We start from the raw sequence: 21,159 nt of genomic DNA on the forward strand, positions 1-21,159 counted from the left end.
GTTTTTTCTTTAATGCTGTACCTGACTGTTTACTGTATCTGGCTGTCTGTATTATTACTATGGTTTGCAACTTCCTATAAACCTATAAAAGAAGATGAGACGGGTGCATCAGCTTTAGGAGGCACAGCTGAGGAGAAAAGCACATAAGATGTTAATAATGTTAATAATGGGAGTAACTTATATTAAACTGTAACCATCAGCACAGGTTCACACAGAACAATGATAAGCATTTTCAATATTTCAATATTACATTTACATTTAACATTTAATCATTTAGCGGACGCTTTTATCCAAAGCGACTTACAGATGAGAACAATAGAAGCAGTCAGGTCAACAAGAGAACAACAACAGTATACAAGTGCCATGACAAGTCTCAGTTCCAGACATACATTTACATTTAATCATTTACATTTAATCATTTAGCAGACGCTTTTATCCAAAGCGACTTACAAATGAGAACAACAGAAGCAGTCAGGTCAACAAGAGAACAACAACAGTATACAAGTGCCATGACAAGTCTCAGTTAGTCTAGTATAGAACGCATAGGTAGGTTTTTTTTTTTTTTTTTTTTTTTTTTTTTTTTTTTTTAATTAAAAGACAAGAAAAGGAAAAGTGCTAGTGTTAGTTGGTTAAGTGCAGGCGAAAAAGATGAGTCTTTAGCTGTTTCTTGAAAATGAGTAAAGACTCAGCTGTACGAATTGAGATTGGGAGGTCATTCCAGCAGCTGGACACAGTCCAGGAAAAGGTCCTTGAGAGTGATTTTGAACTTCTTTGGGATGGTACCACAAGGCGTCGATCACTTGCAGAGCGCAAACTTCTGGAGGGCACATAAGATTTAACCAATGAGTTTAGGTAAGTTGGTGCCGTGCCAGTGGTCGTCTTGTAGGCAAGCATCAGTGCCTTGAATTTGATGCGAGCAGCTACTGGTAGCCAGTGTAACCTGATGAGGAGCGGAGTAACGTGAGCTTTCTTTGGCTCATTGAAGACAACCCTCGCTGCTGCATTCTGGATCAATTGCAGAGGCTTGATAGTACATGCAGGAAGGCCCGCCAGGAGAGCATTACAATAGTCCAGTCTGGAGAGAACAAGAGCTTGGACAAGAAGTTGGGTGGCTTGCTCTGACAGGAAGGGTCTAATCTTCCTAATGTTGTATAAGGCAAACCTGCAGGACCGGGTAGTTGTAGCAATGTGGTCTGTGAAGCTTAACTGATGATCCATCACAACTCCTAGGTTTCTAGCTGTCCTCGAAGGAGTAATGGTTGATGAGCCCAGCTGTATAGAGAAGTTGTGATGAAGCAATGGGTTAGCTGGAATCACCAGGAGTTCTGTCTTCGTAAGGTTAAGCTGAAGGTGATGGTCATTCATCCAGCTAGAGATGTCACTCAGACAGGCTGAAATGCGAGCAGCTACCGTCGGGTCATCTGGTTGGAATGAGAGGTAGAGTTGGGTGTCATCAGCGTAGCAGTGATAAGAAAAGCCATGCTTCTGAATGACAGATCCTAATGATGTCATGTAGATTGAGAAGAGAAGTGGTCCAAGTACTGAGCCTTGAGGAACCCCAGTAGCAAGGTGGTGTGACTTTGAAACATCACCCCTCCAAGACACACTGAAGGATCTGTCAGAGAGGTAGGACTTAACCCACAGGAGTGCTGTTCCAGAGATGCCCATCTTTCTGAGGGTGGACAGGAGAATCTGGTGATTAACAGTGTCAAAAGCAGCAGAAAGGTCCAGTAAGATGAGTACCGAAGATTTTGAAGATGCTCTTGCTAGTCGCAGGGCTTCAGTAACCGAGAGCAGGGCAGTCTCAGATTGAGTGGCCACTTTTGAAGCCAGATTGGTTGCTGTCCAGGAGGTTGTTCTGTACAAGGAATATAGAAAACTGGTTGAACACCGCTCGCTCAAGTGTCTTTGCAATGAATGGAAGAAGGGATACCGGTCTGTAGTTTTCAAGAAGCGCTGGATTTAGTGATGGTTTCTTGAGCAGTGGGCTTACCCGAGCCTGCTTGAATGCTGAGGGAAATGTTCCAGAGTGAAGAGAGGAGTTGATAACGTGAGTAAGCGAAGGTATGACTGAAGAAGAGATCGCTTGAAGGAGGTGAGTGGGGATCGGATCAAGTGGACAAGTAGTAGGATGATTGGACAGGAGAAGTTCGGAGACGTCCATCTCTGAGAGTGGGGAGGAGGAGGAGAAAGAGTGTGCATCGGTCATTGTGAAGTTGTCCTCAGTCTGCAGTGTGGAGAATTGGCCGCTGATGGATCCAGTCTTATTTGTGAAGAAAACTGCAAAGTCGTCCGCTGTAAGAGTCGATGGAGGAGGTGGCGGCGGCGGATTAAGAAGAGAAGAGAAAGTCTTGAAGAGTGTCCGAGCATCACAACAGCTGTTAATTTTGTTGTGGTAGTAGGATGTTTTAGCTGTGAAGACATTTGCAGAGAAGGAAGAGAGGAGAGACTGATACACACTGAGGTCTGTAGAGTTTCTTGATTTCTGCCATTTCCTCTCTGCAGCCCTGAGTTTAGAGCGATGTTCACGGAGAACCTCAGACAGCCAGGGGGCAGATGTGGCGGTGCGTGCTGGTCTAGACAACAGTGGGCAAAAGTTGTCCAAGCAAGATGTTAAAGTGGAGCAAAGAGTGTCCGTAGCGCTGTTCGTGTCCAGAGCAGAGAACTGAGAGAGTGCAGCAAGTGAGGATGAAACCACAGAAGATAGGCGAGATGGAGAGAGTGAGCGTAGGTTCCGTCGAAAGGTGACCTGCGTTGGAGTGGGTTAGCAGTAATGAGGAAGTGGTCTGAGGTGTGCAGTGGAGCAACTGAAGAGTTGTCCACAGAGCAACAGCGCGTGTAGATGAGGTCCAGTTGGTTGCCTGATTTGTGAGTCGCTGTAGTAGACACTAGCTTGAGATCAAATGAAGCGAGCAGAGTTTTGAAGTCAGCAGCCTGGGGTTTATCTAGGTGGATGTTGAAGTCACCAAGCAGTACCAGAGGAGTACCATCTTCAGGAAAGTTTGATAGCAGCACATCCAACTCCTCCAAGAAGTTTCCCAATTGACCTGGGGGACGATAAATGACCACAAACTGGATTTTAACAGGGTGGGTTACAGTAATGGCATGTAATTCAAATGAACCAGTACCTGTAGGTGATGGCTGAAGATCAAATTTCCATTCTTTTGATATAAGGAGACCCGTACCTCCACCCCTCCCAGTGGTACGAGGAGTGTGGGAACAAGTGAAATTAGTGGAGAGGGCTGCAGGGGTGGCAGTATCTTCAGGTTTGATCCAAGTCTCTGTCAGTGCCATGAGGTTGAGACCGGAATGAGTAGCAAGAGAAGAAATGAAGTCTGCTTTGTTAACTGCAGACTGGCAGTTCCAGAGACCAACTGGAATAGAGAGCGTAGTAGTAGAGGTCAGAGGGACAGGCCTTCCTGCGACGTCCGTAGCGTGCTCTCCGAGTGTTAGTAGTGATAGTAGAGATCTGAAAGCACATAGTGACTACAGGTGTAAGATATTTGAGAACAAGGTATACAAAAAGTAACGAAAGAGGAGAAAAGCAATACTCCTATATGTGAAAAGAAACATACGTTTCACATATTCACATTTTCAGTGGGTCAAAAACAAAATGTGGGTCACTTTGATTAAAGATGATACTTCTTTTCTTTTAATGAAGATCTGAAGAATAAATAATGTTGAAACCTGTTTTTATACAGTCTATGGTTGACACTAGAAATGTATCTTGTTTCCTTCCGTCAAAACAACTGCATTGAACACACCTGTTTCATAAATCTTACCTGTGTCATAAATTATTTTTCTAAAGTTTGTTTAGTTTAACCAGTTTTCTTTACCCCCTCTACAAAATAGTGGATTATTCAGTAAATATTCATCCATGACATCTTACATTTTGTCTTTCTTTCCTGTGCATGTTTATTTTTCTCCAGATAAAATATGAGCAAAATCAAAAATCTGAGCCAGGGAGGTTTCTGAAATTATTTGATCTGACACAGAATGACCCAGTAATGTTGTGGCTGAAGTAGCAAGATGAGATCAACATATGTGGTTTCACAGACATACAGGTCTCAAGCCATAGTTTAATTAGGGCATTGAAGTAATTTTTCATAAACTTGCTTTAGAAAATACATAACTGGTGTGCATCTTGAGCCAGAACAAAGGCTCTGGTGTATTTTCAGATCAATTAGTGCAGGTTTCTTTCAGTTGCACAGTTCAGACTTACAGACCTAGACCTAAGCCTTGTCTGTGACATCAGGGGAATATACATTTAAATAAAGTCTTCTCACCTTCTCCATATCTGATCTTGATCTCGGTCTCTTTGGTGACCTCCAGCAATCGCTCTTGCATTTTAGAAAGCAGCAGCTCCACATTGCGAAAATAGGCTTTTGGATTTTCAGTAATGTTGGAAAGATCTTGAAATTTTTCGGATATGTATTTTGGGTAATTCTACACACAGAATACAAATAATGAAGAAAATGTTTAGTTTTTAAAAAAATAAGTTTTGATAAATCCATCTGTTGATCATCATTGTCTGAGTTAGTTGTACCTGCAGGAAGTGAATGTGGTCTTCAGTGGTCAAGAACTGATCGAGCTCAGACTCCTTCATCCTGAGCTCAGAGATCTTCTGCTGGACTTTCTCCTGAAGTCCTTCGATGCGACTGAGTTCATCTCTCTGTCGCTCTGTGATCAGTTCTTTCACGCGGACGCTTGTTTTCTGAACGGAGCACAGCACTTCACTGAAGATCCGCTCACTTTCAGAGACTGCCGTCTGCGCTGAACACTGGTCCACAAACAACACTCTTCAGTTAACACATCCTTGTTTCTCACAGACTAACAAACGCTTCTCAGGTGTTTCTTCTGAAATAGATGTCTCCTGAGGATGCAATCAATACTCACTGTGATGGAGTCTTCTGCCTGCTTTAGCTCTTTGAAATCCTTCTCTCTGTCTCGGACGTTCTGCTGAAACTTCTCACGTGTTTCCATTAACTTGATCTGGCCACAGACAATAGCAGATAAAGCTTTTAGACTTTTAGATTAAGATACACATCATCAAGTGAAGGAAATAAATGGAATAATCCCAATCCGCAATGGGTCTCTGACACACACATACTGAATTAAAGGGACAGTTCACCCAAACATGAAAATTCTGTCATTAAGTAATCCCCCTCATGGGTGACACAAATTAAGATATTTTTGATGAAATCCGAGAGAAGAAATTGTCAAAAAAAGTCATTATTTTTGTTTTAATTGCACACAAATAGTATTCTTGTAGTTTTATAACATTATGGTAGAAGCACCGATGTTGCAAGAACTATTTTACCAATGTCCTTGCTACCTTCCTGGGTCTTAGCATTGCTGTCTATAGGCTCAGAATCATTACGGTCTCAGATTTCATCAGAATATCTTAATTTTGGGGTTTGGAACGACATGAGGGTGAAAGTAGTAAAATTATTTCCCAATGAAATTATTTTCTCATGAATCTGAAACACCAGAAGCTCACACAAAACAGATGACATGCAATAAAACTGCACTAAAAGACAGCAAACAGCTCCTCTGTCCTTCTTGTTTTACGACCCTCTCCCTCATTGACTCTGACTCTCACTTTTCTCCCCCAAAAGAAAGAATATCATATGTCACGTATTATTTCTTGTGAATATGTTGATTTTTCCACTTCATGTTTGGTATCATTTTAAAGGTCTTTGTGTGATTGGTAAAATGGTCTCAATTTCACAGTAGTCACTTGTATTATGAGAAATATTGAAAACTTTTGTAGAATTGTGTTCTGCTGAGGAAGGTGTGTGCCATTTTAGGGTCGAACAAACCAAAACGTCTTTATGCTTTTACAACTGATTTGAAAAACATGAATTTCTTAGTTGAGTATACAGGGTAAGTGACAAATCATTGCTGGGCGGTTCTGTAGCCAGAAAGCCCGCAGTATGAAGGGTGTCCACATGCTCTATAATATGTATTTTCCTGAAGTCAGCTATGCATCCTTTACTCTTACATTTATCTTTGAGAATTTGATGTCTTGCATTGATTTGAATTGACTATATACAGCTGCTTCTCAATAAAGTATAATGTTGTAGCAAAGTTCATTTAAGTAATTCAACTCAAAAACATATGTATTAAACTACTTCAGTCTGTGTGCACTGAATTTAAGTCTTTGGTTCTTTTAATTGTGATTATTTTGGTTCACATTTAACAAAAACCCCCCAATTCACAATCTCAACAAATTAGAATATGATGACATGCCAATCAGCTAATCAACTCAAAACACCTGCAAAGGTTTCCTGAGCCTTCAAAATGGTCTCTGACAATCATTGACACCCTTCACAAGGAGTAGAAGTCAGAAGAACTCCATTGGAAATAAGCTGGCTGTTCACAGAGTGCTGTATCCAAGCATGTTAACAGAAAGTTGAGTGGATGGAAAAAGTGTGGAAGAAAAAGATGCACAACCAACCGAGAGAACCACAGCTTTATGAGGATTGTCAAGCGAAATCCATTCAAGAGTTTGAGTGAACTTCACAAAGAATGGAGTGAGGCTGGGGTCAAGGCATCAAGAGCCACCACACACAGACGTGTCAAGAGATTTACTGAACCACACACAACGTCAGAGGAGTCTTACCTGGGCTAAGAGAAGAAGAACTGGACTGTTGCCCAGTGGTCCAAAGCCCTCTTTTCAGTTAAGAGAAGGTTTTGGGGTTCATTTGGAAACCAAGGTCCTAGAGTCTAGAGGAAGGGTGGAGAAGCTCATAGCCCAAGTTGCTTGAAGTCCAGTGTTAAGTTTCCACAGTCTGTGATGGTTTGGGGTGCAATGTCATCTGCTGGTGTTGGTCCATTGTGTTTTTGAAATCCAAAGTGACTGCACCCGCTTACAAAGAAATCTTGGAGCACTCCATGCTTCCTTCTGCTGACCAGCTTTTTGAAGATGCTGATTTCATTTTCCAGCAGGATCTGGCACCTGCCCACACTGCCAAAAAACACCAAAAGTTGGTAAAATGACCTGTTGGTCACCAGTCCTGAACCCCAGAGAGAATCTATGGGCTATTGTCAAGAGGAAGATGAGAAACAAGAGACCAAACAATGCAGATGAGCTGAAGGCCACTGTCAAAGAAACCTGGGCTTCCAGACCACCTCAGCAGTGCCACAAACTGATCATCTCCATGCCACGCCGAATTGAGGCAGTAATTAAAGAAAAAGGAGCCCCTACCAAGTATTGAGTACATGTACAGTAAATTAACATACTTTCCAGAAGGACAACAATTCACTAAAAATGTTATTTTTTCTTATGAAGTATTCTAATTTGTTGAGATAGTGAATTGGTGGGTTTTTGTTAAATGTGAGCCAAAATCACAATTAAGGGTGCTATCACACTAGCACTTTTGGTGCGCACCCGGGTTCGATTGATGTCAGAGTTCTGTTCGTTTGGATGATGTGAGCGCTGTCTTCCGTACTCGGATGCGCACCCGCGAACTGTAAACGTAGTACATAAAAACGTAAAATGTAATACATAAAAGGGCAGAGAGTAATGTTATGCATTTGCCGCCTTCTCCTGCGCTGTCGTTACCAAGCAATGGGGTAAACAGCTGCTGGCTTGATGACACAAGCGATCCGCGGTTCGGACTCAAATATTATAATATGAACACAGTCCAGCGGGGGCAGGGGGAGCAACCGAACTCGGACCAGGCATATGGAATAATATTGCAGACTTTATTCAAAAGGAATTGCAAATTGATTTTGCAATTGCGTTTTCAATTTGTGGACGCATAAAATGTGACATAATCCAAATGCAAATCGCGCATTACCGTTTTCATTTTCGATTAAGTGAACGCACAGTGTTTGCCAAATTTAAAATGGAAATGCAAAGTCCGTTTGCAATTGTGTTTCCCATATCTTACGAGCTATGAGCCTGTCATATTTAAATAGCAATATTAATTACCACATTTGCCTTTTCACTCTCTCTGCACTGTGCATGTAAACTGCCAAAACTCAAATGGAATGCAATACCTTTTGCATTTGAATTTCCAACGTCTACACGGAAACCTGTCAATCAAGTGACAGGGGTGGGGCCATTTTATTGGGCGTGTTTGCATTGGGAAGTGACGTCACTCACAGTCGACGGTAATAAATAATTATTAATTAATGTGTGTGGACTTTGTCATCTAAATACTTAATAACCAATAAGATTAAGGATGTGTCTTACAAATTACTTAATATTTTCTATCCTGTGAAGCTTTAAAAAAGATGTTTCCTGCTATTGACACCTTATGCTCTTTTTGTAGTGCTGAGCACGAATCCATTTCTCATCTCTTCTGGGAATGCACATATACAAGTCTGTTCTACTAGAATTTTTGTATCTTCGATCGTACTAAAATGTACCATGTTTTTACTAGGGTAAATATGAGTTAACGATAGTGTTTATAATTAAGCCACAGTAGCCACAAATGTACAGTTGTCTGAGACGTTATGAAATGTTTTTTAAAATCATGAACCATAAAGTGTAGTCAGTGTTCTGCTATTGTTTATTTTCATAATAGGTAAACACAGGCCACAAGTTAACATGGTCAAATTTCCTTGATTCAGCAGCCGTACGATGTACAGCCGAAAGTCCTGTCTTGAATCTAGAGATCTGGTGCTGATTCAGTGTAGATTGGTAGCTCAGTGGTTAGTGACTGTCATCTCTCATGGCACACTGTCTTTTAGCGCGTGTTCGAAACCCGCGCCAACACAGACGTTCTTTATTTTTTTGTTTATCCTACTAACTTCAGCCGCCAAACGGGTGATCATACTAATAACTTGTAATCAATAACTAGAATATCTGAATCATGCAATCAGCAAGTTTGCGTTTATTAACACTTAATATCATGTCAGTTTGTGCTTTCAGAATCGCCGAATCTGCTGCCGTCGTTCCAGCACATCTTCAGCGGAGACCAGACCCATAAAGTTGGTCACCAGATAACACAATAACCAGTTAAACCGTAACACCGGGAAGATTAGGCAAATAGACTGGTGACGTAGGTCTGCGCGCGTTTCTCAATACAAAGTACGCTGATTTCGGACTTGCATCCTCAGTAGTTCAGACTTTTGTGCATTCGACTCGGGAGTGTGATGTCTGCGAGGACGCAGGTCCGGTAATTCTGCAAACAGCAGCGTACTTGATAACATGTCAGCTCGCCTTGACTACTGCAATTTTCCTCACTGTATATTTACAATAAAATGAAAAAGGATATGAAATACCACTGCCTCCTTCATTTTTCATTTAAACATAATAATAGCAGCAGAAATGTACTTAGTTCAGGGAAATGTGTATATATATACAGTCATTACAAATTAAACTAAATATTATATCAATTGCCTCTTTTATTACCATCGACTGTGAGTGACGTCACTTCCCAATGCAAGCACGCCCAATAAAATGGCCCCGCCCCTTTAACTTGATTGACAGGTTTCAGTGTAGATGTTGGAAATTCAAATGCAAAAGGTATTGCGATTCCATTTGAGTTTTGGCAGTTTACATGCACAGTGCAGAGAGAGTGAAAAGGCAAATGTGGTAATTAATATTGCTATTTAAATATGACAGGCTCATAGCTCGTAAGATATGGGAAACACAATTGCAAACGGACTTTGCATTTACATTTAAAATTTGGCAGACACTGTGCGTTCACTTAATAGAAAATGAAAACGGTGCGATTTGCATTTGCGTTTGGATTATGTCACATTTTATGCGTCCACAAATTGAAAACGCAATTGCAAATACAATTTGCGTTTTCAATTTGTGGACGCATAAAATGTGACATAATCCAAACGCAAATGCAAATCGCACCGTTTTCATTCACCGTTTCAAATACAATTTGCAATTCCTTTTGAATAAAGTCCGCAATATCATTCCATACAGGCAAGTGAACCAAGTGTGAAAGCACCCTTAAAGAACCTTCTGATTTCTGACTGTCACACTGGCTTAACAAGTTACAGATTTCGTGATTATAGAAAGAAATACACTTTTTATTTTTTGCTAGCAGGGTGCAGCACTTAAATGTATTATAATTATATATAATCATATATAAATTTAAAAACTGAACAGTCACTCAGTGTTTTTCTGACGTTCACATATTCAAGAAAAATCTGTTTAAAAAAACTGCACATTTGAACGTTCGACGTTCTTAACATTTTTTAGCTGGCTATAGGTCCAGTCCGGTCTCATGAAAATGTGTTTAAATAGTACGCCAAATAAAGATAGAACATCGTGGTATTACGCAGAAATTGACTTTGGTGTGCATATGATACAGATGGGTTTGGCGTGCATGTAAAACGCAGTTTTCCCGTGCATATGATACGCATCTTCCCCACAAACCTACTTCTACTCATTGCATATCATATGCACGCATTTGCAGTCCATTTCTACGTGTAAACAGTAGGCCAAATCGAAACATAAACTCGTGCAATAGCTACGCACTTTCATGAGATCTGGATTGTCAGGTATCAATCAGAGAGGATCTACCTGTCTGTCTGCTCTTTCCTCTGAAGCTGAGATGCTGTCATGCTTCTTGTGTTCATGTATAGCACACAGCACACAGACACACTTCTGATCAGTGCGACAGAAGACATCCATCAGTTTCCCATGAAGAGAGCAGGTTTTGCTCTGAAGATCCGTGGCTTCGGTCAGCAGATGTTTCTTCCATCCAAACAGATCATTGTGCTTCTCCAGGTGATTTCTGCAGAATGAGGAGACACAGGTGAGGCAGGATTGCACCGCTTTGGTTCTTCTGGAGGTGCAGGAATCACAGCTCGCTTCATGTGCTTCAGCATCTTCATCTTCCTCCTCCTTTGGTCTCATCTTCATCAGTTTCTCAGAAAGCTCCTTCATCTGCAGCCAGTCAGTGACAACAGGTTTGTTGGGAAAAGTTTGTTTGCACTGAGGACATCTGCACACATCTTTATCCCACAAACCTGTAATGCAATCCTTACAGAAACGGTGTCCACAGGGAATTATGACTGGATTTTTAAAGAAATCCAGACAGACGCAACACCTGAGAGATTCCTGATCGTCCGCCATATTTCAGTCTTCCCCATATAACAGAAAAGAGGAAAACGAAACTTTTCGTAAGTTTCGTTTGTTCGGAAACAGTGACTCACTCTATGGAATCAAAACAATGCCACACACACTTGCAAAATAATTTAAGTATTGCACACAAAAAAAAAGGCAACGAAAATGAAGGTATTGAGAAAAAAATAAATGTGGTTGCAAACAAAAAGTAATTGCAAAGGAAGTATTGTGAAAAAAAATTATTTTGGCTAACAAAAATAAATAACTGCAAAATATAAATCAAACAGATCAAAAGCAATGATTTTGCTACACTTATTTTTTATGACCACAGCTACTAATTTATTTGCAACGTTGCTTTTCAGTCGAGAGCTCGAGATACCGTTTTCCTTCTCGCTTCACGCGTCTGCAGTTTCCCTTTCTGGCATTGTTTTGACTCCACAGAGTGACTCCACAGGACTGTGGACTGCCCATATTTACTAAAGGGTTGGGAAACATGTCTATTTTCTCCATAACAAGCGCCCGGCGAAACGAAGTTCTCGTATGAAAGCGTTTGGTTACGCATGTTATTTCAAGGAAATGTTCCGTTTCCAAAAATAGTCCATATAGACGAAACTATAAAACAATATTAGTCCTAATATTTAATATTATTATATCTAATAATATACAGATATTTATGTAGTTTACAAAAACGTTATTTTGTTTAGTTTTAATATTCTAAGAGCATTAAATCTCCAGTTTTTTGGTCTTGATTATAACACAATTCAAAGGATACCAAAACATTTATTATAAAGATTAGTAAGTACAAATAACATTCTAAAGACATATTGAGAATGTTGATCTAAGAACATTTCTCTCAAGGTTATGAGAATGTCTATCAAATATTATTAAAGTAAGATGTTCCATGAACATTATTTTAGGAATGTTTTGTCCTAATATTTATAACTATTCAAACGCTAGTGAAAGTTGGGAGAATGTTCTGTTAGCTGCTCCAGTATTGTGTGTTTCCAGATGAACTCTTTGTCTTGCAGTTGATTGTATAATGGCGCGTTTCCACCGAGTGGTACGGTACGGTACGGGTCGGGTCTGTTAACCATGATTTGGCTAGCGTTTCCACCGCCAACAGTACCCTTACTTGATAGGTGCGGTGTATTCCAGAAAGTAGTGATAACGTCACTTGATAGGTGTGGTGTATGACGGAAAGTAGCTTGACGTCATTCGATCGCGCGGGAAGAGGAAAGTTCACCGCAAACAACAATGGAGGACATACAGCAGATCCTATTCTTGCTTCTCGGTGTGTGGCTGTTTATCTCAAGGAAGAGACAATATTTGTTTGAGCAAAGGCTACATGCTGCAAGGAAAAACACAGCGGAAAAATACAGGGGAATTTGGGAAATTTTAAGGAGCTGGGACGAGACAGACAACCGCGCGAGTAAAGACAAGGCAAGACAAACACGACGGCGCAGGCGGGTAAGCTTGAGCTAAGCTAACTTTTTTATGTCATGTATTAATGTATTTCGTCTTATGTGCTAACTAAGCAATATTGTTATAGATTAAATAACCCTACACTGAATAAATAAGTACAATACGCCCTGCCTGTGAAACCAGATTTTAACTGTGCCAACTGTAAACTACAGTCTATTCATTAAGCACTATGAAGGTTACTTTTTAAGATCATTAAACTTTTACATGAATCTGTTGATGCCTATATTATTACAAGTGCAATACTAGTTGTGGTTAATGATAGATTAGAAGTATAATTTTGAGAAAATAGTTATATCTGTAAGCTATTTTTTCTTTGTGCTTTAATGACACCAAAGTTCCCTCTCTGGTGCAGTATATTAGATATTTTAACAAATTTATATATTCTATCGTGTCCAAGGGTAACCCTTACAATGTTTATAATACTTTATATAATACTTTATGTATTTTTTCATCCGGCGTATGATAGTTGCACTTTTAATTAAATGACCCACCATCACTGCGACATTGTATTAATCTTAACTTTTTTGTTTGTTTGTTTTCTAGATACTCAATCTGGTGCAAAATCAGCGCCGCAGACCAACCGTTTGGACTTTCAGCCGCTCAAATGACTGGTGGGATGTGATCGTTCCAGGATTCACACACACACAGTGGTTGAAAAACTTCAGGATGTCTGAAGAAACATTTATATTCCTTTGTGCCATGGTGCATCCAGCAATGGAAAAGCAGGACACAAACTACAGAGAGTGTGTTCCCCTTAAGAAAAGAGTTGCCATTGCCATTGCTATGGAAGCTTGCAACCAACAGCGACTACAGAAGTATTGGCCATCTTTTTGGTGTCAGCAGAACAACAGTGTGTCGGTGCGTCCAGGAATTCTGCAAGGCCGCTAGCATGTTGTTAGTTCCAGAACAGATATGTTTCCCTGACCAGCAGAAGTTCAAAGAGATGGCAGCCTACTTTGAGAACCGGTGGGGGCTTCCACAGTGTGTTGGTGCCATTGATGGGTCACACATACCTGTCAAGTGTGCAGGGCTCGGGTGGTGGTAGAAAATGCTTTTGGGAGACTCAAAGGAAGGTGGCGGTGCCTTATGAAGAGGAATGACAGCGACATCGAACTGGTGAAGTCCATGGTGTTGACTTGTTGTGCTCTGCACAATCTTTGTGAAAGGCATGGAGAGGATTACCAGCACGAATGGGATACACCTGTTGCTGCAGAGCCTGTGGTGCCACTGGCACAGGGTGCAGAGGAGGAGGGCAGGGATGTACGCGAGGGTCTGATGCGTTATTTGAACAGTTAAATCTGTTGTACAGATAGCAAAGGCACACCTGTGTAAACGCTAAGTTTTGATTTTATGGACATGAATAAATCCTTTTTACTTTTACCCTGCCTCTTCATATTTTGTGAAATATTTTTGCCGCTGCCTCTTATGTAGATGGTTGTAATGATAAAACCTTCATATTCATCCGGAAGAAGGAGGCGGGAACCGGCGGACAATCAACAACATTTTAATAAAGCAAAATAAACACAAAACCAGCGCACCAGCCCCTCACGGACGACTGGTGCGCGCAAATAAAACCCAAAACACAACTAAAAGCCCAGGCCTGGTCCTCTCTCGTCCTTCACTGTCGTCGCTCCAGTTTTATATCCTTCCATCTCCTCCATGGGCCTCGAGACCGGTGGGTCGAACAGGTGTAGTTCATCTCCAATCACTCCCCCGGCCTCGCTCCCATGTCCCTCGTCCCCGCCCCACTCGTCACATACCCCCATCGCCCCTCGCAGGCCGGGGGGTACTCCCGAGACTGCGCTCTACTCCCCCCCTCCCTCCCTCCGGGAGGGCCGCTCACGGGGACCTGCGGGAACCTGGGGGTAGGACAGACGAGGCGAGAGAAAAGGAGATGGAAGGAGGAGCGACAGAGACGAGAGAGGGGAGAGAGGAAAAAAAGAAAAAAAAAAAAAAAATTCCGGTTCCCAGACGCACCGCTGCTCGGCCCTCCACCAGCTGGGCGATCTCCTCCGCGGTGCCTGGCGGTGGCACTGGACGGCCCTCGGCGGACGGCACGACACTCCTCCGCCGCCCGGTGGACGGCGACGGCTCCTCCGGTTTTGGGAAGCCGGCAGGAGTCCCCCGTTCCCTGCTCCTCCCCGTTCCGGCGGAGGCAGCAGGCTCCGGCCACCTGGCGAACGGCGCCGACTCCTCCGCTCCCTCACGGACGGCAGCTGTCTCTCCACATCGTGGGCGGCCGGTAGCGAGCTCGCCCGTCCCCGGCAACTCGCTCCAGCCCACCGCCTCGAGCGTCCATGGCGGCACACTCCTCGCCAGCTCGATGGCACCGCGGATTCACCACAGCGGCGAGGGATCTTCAGCAGCGCGTCCCTCCTTCTCCCGGGCTTCGGCACCACTGTAATGATATCAACCTTCATATTCATCCGGAAGAAGGAGGCGGGAACCGGCGGACAATCAAAAACATTTTAATAACAAAATAAACACAAAACAGCGCACCAGCCCCTCACGGACGACTGGTGCGCATAAAATAAAAACCAAAACACAACTAAAAGCCCAGGCCTGGTCCTCTCTCGTCCTTCACTGTCGTCGCTCCAGTTTTATATCCTTCCATCTCCTCCATGGGCCTCGAGACCGGTGGGTCGAACAGGTGTAGTTCATCTCCAATCACTCCCCCGGCCTCGCTCCCATGTCCCTCGTCCCCGCCCCACTCGTCACATACCCCCATCGCCCCTCGCAGGCCGGGGGGTACTCCCGAGACTGCGCTCTACTCCCCCCCTCCCTCCCTCCGGGAGGGCCGCTCACGGGGACCTGCGGGAACCTGGGGGTAGGACAGACGAGGCGAGAGAAAAGGAGATGGAAGGAGGAGCGACAGAGACGAGAGAGGGGAGAGAGGAAAAAAAGAAAAAAAAAAAAAAAATTCCGGTTCCCAGACGCACCGCTGCTCGGCCCTCCACCAGCTGGGCGATCTCCTCCGCGGTGCCTGGCGGTGGCACTGGACGGCCCTCGGCGGACGGCACGACACTCCTCCGCCGCCCGGTGGACGGCGACGGCTCCTCCGGTTTTGGGAAGCCGGCAGGAGTCCCCCGTTCCCTGCTCCTCCCCGTTCCGGCGGAGGCAGCAGGCTCCGGCCACCTGGCGAACGGCGCCGACTCCTCCGCTCCCTCACGGACGGCAGCTGTCTCTCCACATCGTGGGCGGCCGGTAGCGAGCTCGCCCGTCCCCGGCAACTCGCTCCAGCCCACCGCCTCGAGCGTCCATGGCGGCACACTCCTCGCCAGCTCGATGGCACCGCGGATTCACCACAGCGGCGAGGGATCTTCAGCAGCGCGTCCCTCCTTCTCCCGGGCTTCGGCACCACTGTAATGATATCAACCTTCATATTCATCCGGAAGAAGGAGGCGGGAACCGGCGGACAATCAAAAACATTTTAATAACAAAATAAACACAAAACAGCGCACCAGCCCCTCACGGACGACTGGTGCGCATAAAATAAAAACCAAAACACAACTAAAAGCCCAGGCCTGGTCCTCTCTCGTCCTTCACTGTCGTCGCTCCAGTTTTATATCCTTCCATCTCCTCCATGGGCCTCGAGACCGGTGGGTCGAACAGGTGTAGTTCATCTCCAATCACTCCCCCGGCCTCGCTCCCATGTCCCTCGGCCCCGCCCCACTCGTCACAATGGTGTTTAAACATGAGGTATAATTCATTTTGGGTAACTATATCAAATGGCCAATCTGGTAACGCTTAAGATAATACTGCGCAAGTACACATAATTTACAGCATACCTTTTGGTAATTATAGAGTGTGTACATGTAATTATAGGGGAACAATTTATAATATTTGGTGAATAAAGGAGTAACAACCATGAAAAATACAAATAAAATGCAGTATTTCATAACTAAGCTACCCAACTAAGGGCTAATTATTTTAATATTACATGGTATGTAGCTTATGACCTATTATGCTAAAAAACATGGAAAATTACAAATAATTTATGCAGTAATTCATGATTACAGCCCGGAAAGTACTGCGTAAGTACACCGAATTTACAGCGTACCTTTCTGTAATTATTGTACATACTTTATAAGTACACGTGTAATTATAAGGGAACAATTTATAATATTTATAATATTAATTTATAATATTTGGGGTAAAGGACTTATTACTCTGCAATACCTATGACTGTAAAAATAAATAAATTCAGATTTTGTTTGCAATAAATGTAAAGTAACACATTGCTAACTAATTTGTATTTAAGGCAAGCATAATCTCCCAAATGGCCATTATGGCCAAGGTAGCAAACAATAGATGTCATTGACACCAGATGACAGGAACATTAATAAAACGACCTCAATTTATAGAATGGGTAAGGGAGGAATTGTGTGAGATGGCCATTGAACACAGGACACATGAGGTAATGAAAAAGTACTTTAATTTAAAAAGTCAAACAAATGCTATTGACAAAAAAATGAGCTGTGCGACAGAAAAAAGGTTTTGTAAACAAGTGCAAACAAAAATTAAAAGTGCAAACAAAGTAAACGAGTGCAAACAAAAAACTAAATAAGTCCAAAAAAATTAAACAAGTCCAAAAAAGTAAACAAGTCTAAAGTTCTGTGTGCAAAAGAGCACAAGTGGCTGGATCATGGCACAGGGTTGGGGCGACTACTCAACGCCTGCACCAGCTGACTGAGCGTGCCGAGGAAGGCCTGATTGAAGCTTGCAGACTGCTCCATGTGTTGGCGAGTTAGTTCAGCCTCATGCCGCCTTGCCTCACGTGCATCCTCCAGCATAAGTTCGAAGCGCCGGTCACGGCGTTCCTCCATCCTCTCCAACCACTCCTGCTGCTTCTCATCAGCTGCCTGCATCTCAACCAGGGCCGCATGAACATCCTGTTGCCCCCTTTTCCTCTTGCCTGGAATGCAAAAGAGACAGGAATGTTGGTTTGTTTAGCGAAGCATTTTGATCCTTGTGATTTGAGCCAACCAATATTATGGGGAGATATCTACAGTACTACAATACAATGTCTAAATTGGACATGTATATATTAACATATGACGATAATGAACTCATGATACAATATTGCGATACTCCACGACATATGATAAAAGGTAAAAAAAAAAAAATTATTGTCGATTAAAATGAAAACTTGGATATTACATTGTGGGTTTAAATGGATAGGCGTGGACTTGGTGCTTGTAACCCAAGGACAATGGTGACACCAGAATAAAAATATTCATGATTCTGAAGCTGAAAATACTGAATTATTTTAGACTAATATTCTTAACGTTCTGGTAATAAGACATTTGCCATTATGAGGACCCACAAATATTCCCCCATTGCATTAGTATACATCATAAGCAACATTATATAGTAATTTAATGTAGTACTGACACTCTGAAAACATGAATTTTTTCTCACACAGTAATTTTTATTTTGGGAGAACTATCCATGATACATATTGTCAACATCCACAATACGTATTGTTGCGCTTTTGTATTGCGAAATATATTATGGCACGATATATTGTTACACCTCTAGTATATATTATTACAGTATTATACATTTCTTTTCACTCTGGTGTTCATGTCTTACCGATTGTAATACGCCGAGGTTCACTCGAAGTTGATGGAGCAGATTCTGGTGGTGGTGTCGGGGTTGATGTCCTGGCAGACGAACTTGAGCTTTCAAGGGTGGAAATCTCATCAAGTGCCTCCATTTCCTCCTGACAGCTAGGATGCTCAACTGAAAATTTACAAAAGTCACGTTAATAACACAAACGGCAACAATGCGGTTGAGATAAATACAGAACATACAACGTAGTAGGACTGAGTCTGCGACTGAGACTGCTCTGTCAATTCTTTGTCATCAGTTAGGAACCTAGGTGTGCTATTTGATCGCAATCTTTCCTTAGAAAGCCACGTTTCTAGCATTTGTAAAACTGCATTTTTCCATCTCAAAAATATATCTAAATTACGGCCTATGCTCTCAATGTCAAATGCAGAAATGTTAAATCATTCATTTATGACCTCAAGGTTAGATTATTGTAATGCTTTATTGGGTGGTTGTTCTGCACGCTTAGTAAACAAACTACAGTTAGTCCAAAATGCAGCAGCAAGAGTTCTTACTAGAACCAGGAAGTATGACTATATTAGCCCGGTCCTGTCAACACTGCACTGGCTCCCTATCAAACATCGTATAGATTTTAAAATATTGCTTATTACTTATAAAGCCCTGAATGGTTTAGCACCTCAGTATTTGAATGAGCTCCTTTTACATTATAATCCTCTACGTCCGCTACGTTCTCAAAACTCAGGCAATTTGATAATACCTAGAATATCAAAATCAGATCCTTTTCCTATTTGGCTCCTAAACTCTGGAATAACCTACCTAACATTGTTCGGGAGGCAGACACACTCCTGCAGTTTAAATCTAGATTAAAGACCCATCTCTTTAACCTGGCTTACACATAACATACTAATATGCTTTTATTATCCAAATCCGTTAAAGGATTTTTAGGCTGCATTAATTAGGTAAACCGGAAACACTTCCCATAACACCCGATGTACTTGCTACATCATTAGAAGAATGGCATCTACGCTAATATTTGTCTGTTTCTCTCTTGTTCCGAGGTCACCGTAGCCACCAGATCCAGTCTGTATCCAGATCAGAGGGTCACTGCAGTCACCCGGATCCAGTACGTATCCAGACCAGATGGTGGATCAGCACCTAGAAAGGACCTCTACATCCCTGAAAGACAGCGGAGACCAGGACAACTAGAGCCCCAGATACAGATCCCCTGTAAAGACCTTGTCTCAGAGGAGCACCAGGACAAGACCACAGGAAACAGATGATTCTTCTGCACAATCTGACTTTGCTGCAGCCTGGAATTGAACTACTGGTTTCGTCTGGTCAGAGGAGAACTGGCCCCCAACTGAGCCTGGTTTCTCCCAAGGTTTTTTTCTCCATTCTGTCACCGATGGAGTTTCGGTTCCTTGCCGCTGTCGCCTCTGGCTTGCTTAGTTGGGGTCACTTCATCTACAGCGATATCGTTGACTTGATTGCAAATAAATGCACAGACACTATTTAACTGAACAGAGATGACATCACTGAATCCAATGATGAACTGCCTTTAACTATCATTTTTGCATTATTGACACTGTTTTCCTAATGAATGTTGCTCAGTTGCTTTGACGCAATGTATTTTGTTTAAAGCGCTATATAAATAAAGGTGACATTGACATTGACATTGACTGAGTGGGTAGCCAAACAAAGCATTTTTACTTTGTATAATGTACATAAGTATTTTTTTTTTCAAGTATCTATAATTTTATAAGAGTAACTTTTATTGCACTACATTCCAAAGCATAATATTGTACTTTTTACCCCACAACATTACTGTACTGTTTAAGCCTATTGAATGTGGACATTTTCACCTTGCTCATATTTCATAATAATTTTCAGACGGAGTTCTTACTCTTTCCTTAAGCTATATCATTGGACCCATCTCTCTTTAATATATATTTAGTAGAATATGTTTAGTAATAAAACAGTTGTATTTTATTAGGGTATCTGTAGGCTACAAGTAACGTTACTGGACATGTACTCCGTCCACCACAGGCTAATAAACTAACGTTAGCGTTTTGCTAGCTTGCAAATGATCGGTTGATACCACACTGGCTGGCTGACAGACAAACAACAGACTTGCACAAAAGTTGTGCATTGAACGTAAGCTTTCCCGTGATCGATGTATACTAACGTTATATTTCACAATTACAAACTTACCGGGAGGCTCCATCATCGACTCCGGCAACGAGGTAGCCGTATCGATGCCTCCTTCTCGTCCCAAACTCACCGGTCTGTGCCCGTAGATGGCGTCCATCATTTCTAGCCACTTCCAATTTTTTCTGTGAACACCACTCCGGCTGTTGTGGTCTTTCACCTTACGATAGTCACTCCGCAGTTTCTTGCATTTAATGCGGCACTGCTCGGACGTCCGCTGGTAACCCTCGACAGCCATCCTCTCAGAAACATGCTGAAAAACCTTTTCGTTTCTCACCATGCCATCGAGTTCCCTTTGCACCCTTTCTTCACCGATGATACCCAAGAAGGTCTGCACCTCCTGGGTCGACCACGGTAAAGTTATGCTGCGCGGCGACATTGTTGCGACGTTGTTGTAATTTAAAAATGGCGCCTCGTGTGTTGTGTCTTTCCCCTTGCGGCACGCGCAAATGACGATTCTCTGTCAACCAATCAACGTTCTGCAGTGAGTCTAGCTCCACCCTTTAGTACCGTTCCACTGTGCTAGGTACCCCAACGGAAGGGTACCCAAAAAGTGGTACGGTACGGTTCGGCTTTTTGGTACCATTCTCAACTTTTGGCAGTGGAAACGCAAATAAAAGGGTACCGACCCGTACCGTACCGTACCGTACCACTCGGTGGAAACGCGCCAGAGAAGAGCAAAAAATCCTCTTATGCCTTAAAAAAGCCCGCAAAATATCGATATACGGTTTTTGCTAAATGTCTCCTTAAAAACCAACTTTGAAAGTTATCTGAAAGTAAAAAACAAGAGCACCAAGAACAAGTTTGAAGTTTATATATATATATATATGAAATAGGCAACAAAAAATGCC

The 21,159-nt window shown here is 42.5% G+C and overlaps 1 protein-coding gene across 2 annotated transcripts in view; it reads right to left on the bottom strand.

Moving 5' to 3' along the window:
* Nucleotides 1-11,079, bottom strand: part of LOC132095602 (E3 ubiquitin/ISG15 ligase TRIM25-like) — a 12,120-nt gene extending 1,041 nt beyond the window's left edge. Inside the window, exons 1-5 of one of the 2 annotated variants that reach the window (XM_059500750.1) lie at nucleotides 10,499-11,079; nucleotides 4,897-4,992; nucleotides 4,547-4,714; nucleotides 4,287-4,446; nucleotides 83-127 (exon numbers count right to left, since the gene is read on the bottom strand). In XM_059500750.1, coding sequence (XP_059356733.1) covers nucleotides 83-127; nucleotides 4,287-4,446; nucleotides 4,547-4,714; nucleotides 4,897-4,992; nucleotides 10,499-11,053 — 1,024 coding nt within the window. In that variant the 5' untranslated portion in view covers nucleotides 11,054-11,079. Of the gene's footprint in view, nucleotides 1-82; nucleotides 128-4,286; nucleotides 4,447-4,546; nucleotides 4,781-4,896; nucleotides 4,993-10,498 lie in introns of both variants that reach the window. The other variant, XM_059500749.1, reaches the window with a different exon arrangement.
* Nucleotides 11,080-21,159: the final 10,080 nt, after the last annotated feature.

This window comes from Carassius carassius, chromosome 19 (assembly GCF_963082965.1).
Source record: "Carassius carassius chromosome 19, fCarCar2.1, whole genome shotgun sequence".
Classification (NCBI taxonomy): domain Eukaryota; kingdom Metazoa; phylum Chordata; class Actinopteri; order Cypriniformes; family Cyprinidae; genus Carassius; species Carassius carassius.